This window comes from Empidonax traillii, unplaced genomic scaffold (assembly GCF_003031625.1).
Source record: "Empidonax traillii isolate 1590-97213 ecotype Southwest subspecies unplaced genomic scaffold, ASM303162v1 scaffold1674:size75124, whole genome shotgun sequence".
Lineage (NCBI taxonomy): Eukaryota > Metazoa > Chordata > Aves > Passeriformes > Tyrannidae > Empidonax > Empidonax traillii.
Genome location: NW_020956867.1, coordinates 36704 through 41102, shown reverse-complemented (window position 1 = coordinate 41102; position 4399 = coordinate 36704). Strand labels below are relative to the sequence as shown.

The 4399-nt window shown below is 55.5% G+C and overlaps 1 protein-coding gene across 1 annotated transcript; it reads right to left on the bottom strand.

Annotated features, from left to right (window-relative positions):
- Window positions 1-610: 610 nt before the first annotated feature.
- On the bottom strand, window positions 611-2680 carry IL4 (interleukin 4). The gene is made up of 4 exons (XM_027908303.1): window positions 2537-2680; window positions 2297-2344; window positions 857-988; window positions 611-709 (listed from the first exon to the last, which is right to left on the bottom strand). Exons 1-4 carry the CDS (start codon window positions 2678-2680, stop codon window positions 611-613), a joined length of 423 nt encoding a protein of 140 aa, XP_027764104.1.
- Between the last annotated feature and the right edge of the window lie 1719 nt (window positions 2681-4399).

Below are 4399 nucleotides of genomic sequence, written 5' to 3'. Positions count from 1 at the left end.
GTTCCACCTCTGTGCATGGTTTTTCTGATGACGTTATACACACAGCATCTTTCTAACTCAGCTGTGTCAGGAGCTCCAGTCTCTGGTGCTGGAGGAACTGGAACCACTGCCCAGGTGTGCCCAGGCTGGAATGCTCCCCAAGGCAGGGGTTTGGTTCCCCACTGCCATTTCACTGCTGTTGCTGCTGGAGCTTCTGTACTGCTGGGCCACAGTGGGCTGTGCCCTCTGTAAATCCCATATATATAAATGTAGGGTTATAATAAAGGCTACAGGTGAAGGGAAGGGAGAGCTGAGGGCTTGCTTGGCTCCAGACCTGGCATCTTTCTGGGTTCACAGCTTCCAGAGCAGGTCCCATTTGTGGCCTGGCTTCTCCCCTCTGCTTAGACCTGTGTTCCTCATGTTAGCATGAGCCTTAATCCCATAGCAGGACAACCCCTTACAGCACCACCCCAGTGCCTGTGAACTTGGAACTCTCTTAACTGTTGCCTTGTGTATCATCCTATGCAATGCCAAGAAACTTAGTCCAAAAATACATTTATTTAAAGAATTATTATAAATAATCTTTGAAAAATAGACTCATATAGTTTAAAAACAAACAAATTGTGTTTTTTCACTTCTGATTCTTGTATTTTTCTTGAAGGACTTGGTGCAATTCCTTGAGGAAACTCCTGAGTGAGGTGGTGCTACCTGCTGCCACAGGACAGGGTGCCTGGAATGGGAGGAAGGGAATGTTAGGAAGGGATTGCTGGGGAGGGATTGGGTTCTGCAGCCTGGGCTGGGCCCTTAAAGGTTGGTGGGAGAGCAAAACAAAAGCAGTGAGGGAGGGAGGAGCTGGAGGGTGGGAGCTGTGCCTCACCTGGTGCTCCAGCCTGTGCCCCCGGAGCAGGCCCAGCAGGTTGGTGTAGATGCCCTCGAGGTGCCTGTGGCAGCTCCAGCCTTCCCGAGCCACGGTGGCAGCTTTGCACAGGAGCTCCATGGTGTCACCGTGCTGGGGAGAGCGAAACTCCTCAGTACAGCCACGGCTTCATTAGTGTTAAAAACCCAATAACCCCCACCCTGCAAATGATATATTTCTGTTCTGCAGGTGCAGAGTGCAGTTTGAGATACCAAAGCCTCCCTGAAGCTTCCTGTCCCTGTCCTGCTGGGAGTGCCATCAACCCCTGGCAGAGGCCATGGCAGAGGGTGGCACAGCAGTGACCACCCCTGTGCTGGAGCATCCTGCTCGTGGTGTGGGTGTGGGATCCTGAGCTCGGGGAGCTGCTCCCTGGGAGTTCCCTGGGAGTGAAGCTGGTTTGGGCAGGCAGAGGTGCTACAGGAATAACTAAAGTGCCTGGGAAGAGGTTGCATTCATTAGGGGCTTTGAGAAGTCCTGCAGCAGAGACACGTGGAAGATGAGGAGCTAAGAAAAATACTTGACTTTCTTCCCTGGGGTGTTCGCAGTGCCCCCTCACGGACAGGTCCCCGAGAGCTCTGCCTGCTCCATCCTCTCGGCCCTCACCCCAACAGCAGCTTCAAACCAGCGACAGCTCTGGGAACGTGGGGCTGTGCAGCATTTCGGGCACCTCTCCTCGCTCCCAGGGCCAGTCCCTGTGGCAGGAGGAGTGTGGGGACCCCCCCAGGGCTGCTCAGCCCCAGCCCCCCAGGGAAGGCTGCTGCACCCCTCAAATCCCACCCGCCGGCACAGCACCAGGTGAGCCCGTGGGCTTTCTGTGACAACAGGAACTCTGGGGCCGGGAGCTGGGCTTAGGCAGCAGTTTTCAGAGCAGAAAGAGGCTCTGCTGTTAAGGCTTGTGCTGACTGGAGAGCCATCCCCAGATAAGGGGCTCAGGAGGGACAGCGGGTGTAACCAGCGCTCTGGGGCCGGGATGGGCATGGGGGGCTGAGCAGGGACAGCACTGGGGGGGCTGAGCAGGGACAGCACTGGGGGGGCTGAGCAGGGACAGCACTGCGAGGCACAGGGACATGGCCCTCTCTTCCTTCTGGAAAAGCTGAAACCCCCCAGCCTGCTCGAGCACAGGCCCATCCCTCCCCCTGTCCCCAGGGCAGGCAGAAGCTGCTGGTGCTACTTTGGCTGGAGGTAGAGGTGGTTTGGGAAGGTGAGGGTGAGGTCCAGCTGGGCAGCCCACAGTGGGCTCCTTGCTCCTCCACAGCACCACAGCAGAACAGGGGGGATCCCGGGCTTCCCACCTGCCTCTGGGTGCCCTGTGCTCCCCTCTGCCCCCAGCATCCTCTCCCCGTACCCATCAGGGTTGTATGACTATTTTTGAACAGGGACAAGTTAGTTTTTCTTTCTTACCTTACTGTCTGCAAAAATATCGGTCACGTTCATCTCGTTACAGGAAACCTTTACCGAGACACAAGGGAGAGGAGCAGTCAGGCTGGAGGCAGCGCTGCCCGGGCCCATCCTGGCACGTGGCTGCACAGACACCTTCCCAGCACGGAGCCCTGTGCTCAGCACCTCCCTCTGACTCAGCTCTCCCCGAGGCTGCTGAAACAGCCTGTTCCTTCCCTCAGGTAAAGCCCCAGCCAGCCCTACCTGTGTGTGCTGGAGCTGGTGCAGCCGCCTGATGCTCTCCCTCAGCATGTTTGTCCGCAGCGTGTGTGTCCAGGGACTGACCACGTCACCCTGGCAGGCCAGCAGCGCCAGGAAGGGCAGCAGCACCCGGGCCAGGATGCTCATGGCCTGCACTGGCTCAGCTCACAGGCTCTGGATATTTTGGTCCTCTGTACCTGTGTGTGCATTTCTGGAGGGAGCACCTCAATTTATGGCTGTAAAGATTGCTGAATCAGAAGGAAAAATTTATTTTTCCCTTATCTGCACTTTCCAAAGTTGCTCCCAATTAGGACAACAATTTGTGCAAGTCAAAATTTTCTTCTGATCTTGCATGATGTTTCAATGTAGGAAATTTCCACAGAGAGATAACGGTGGTAGGAGTCAGGTCACACACAGGAGTGTGTAAACGTGCCTGCTCTGGGGATTCTCCATTTCTCCATATCCCAAGGCTTTCTCTACACCACGAGCTGGAAGTGGCTGAACTGGGGAGCCCACTGCACTCTAGTAATGGAGCTTTGCTTTTTCTTTTCCTCTAAGTGTCCTGTTAGTCCTTCCACCACATTTCATTTGAATATCTCCAGATCAGGCAAAGCATCCTTCATCTGCATAATGATTTCTGTCCCTGGGTTTCTTAACCCAGGGAGGAACAAAAAGTTGGCAGAGCCATGTGGAGACAAAACCCACCTGGGCAGGAGCAGGGCATCACCCCGGGGGGGCTGTGGAGAGCTGGGGGCCCTCCTGAGCAGGCAGGACCCCAAAACAGTGTGGCCCCCTGTGAGGATGTGGACAAGGGACAGAGAGCTGCCGAGGGAGGTCCTGTGGTGTCAGTGCTGGGGAAGTGGTTTCTGGCTCTGCTCCAGCTGCAGCATCTCAGGGAGCTGGAGGCTGCCCCATCCATCCTGCCCTGCTCAGGGAACAGCCTGAGCCTTTGGCTGATGGACTCCATCAACCCCCCAGTGCTACCCCAGGAAATCACACTGAGAGACAACTGAGCTGGGAAACTTTGGAGTTTTGTAATAACTAATAGGGATTTTTTTAACTCAAACAGCAACTTGCCATCAGATGCTTGATAAGCATCCTGTGATGAGTCCAGGAGCAGCCACCCTGAGAGTGACCTGTTTGTCTAATTCCGACAGGCCCCAGATGGAGGGAGATGAAGCCCCTGACTCAGAAAGGCCTTTGTGAGGGATTTGCCCGTGGAGCTGTGCCATTTCCTACCTGCCCTACTCGTGCTGGAGAGCAGATGAGGGAGCCCTGGCTGCAGCGCTGCATCCCTGTCCTCCATGGATGGTGAGTCCTCCCCAGGGTGCCCAGGGAGATCCCGCTGCTCTGGGATGAGTGGTGGTGGGAGGATCCCTGCCTGGAAGTGGTGCTGCAGAAGGGGATGGAGGCAGTAGCCCCATTCTGCAGACACAGTGATTTCCCCAGTGATGATGGTGGGATGCTCTAAAGCTGGAGTAAGTGAACAGAAAATGCTCAAAGCACAGAAAAAGTTAACCTTTGAGCTGCTCAGGCTGAATCATGGTGGAAAACTGCATCACTGCATGATGGGAAGTCACCAGCCCTGCTGGGTTTGTGTGGCAGGGTTTTGGAAGTGGGAGGCTACAGGGCTGGCTTCTGTGAGAAGCTGCTGGAAGCTTCCCTGTGCCCAGTGGAGCCAATGGCAGTGGCTCCAAGAGGGACCCACTGCTGGGCAAGGCTGAGCCCATGGGCAGTGCTGGCAGTGCCTCAGGACAGTGGTTTTTAGAAGGGGAAAAAACCCTGCAAAAGCACAGCTGGAGGAGGAGGGAGAGAAAATCAGGGGTGAAGTTAAGACTGGGAAGAAGGAAGAAGTGGAGTGAAGGT

Excerpts from the sequence above, each read along its gene's own strand:
- IL4 (XM_027908303.1), bottom strand. The coding sequence starts at position 2,680 with ATGAGCATCCTGGCCCGGGTGCTGCTGCCCTTCCTGGCGCTGCTGGCC. Across the intron at positions 2,345-2,536 it reads ACCAGCTCCAGCACACACAG|GTTTCCTGTAACGAGATGAA; the intron begins GTAGGGCTGGCT and ends GTCTCGGTAAAG. Across the intron at positions 989-2,296 it reads ATATTTTTGCAGACAGTAAG|CACGGTGACACCATGGAGCT; the intron begins GTAAGAAAGAAA and ends CGCTCTCCCCAG.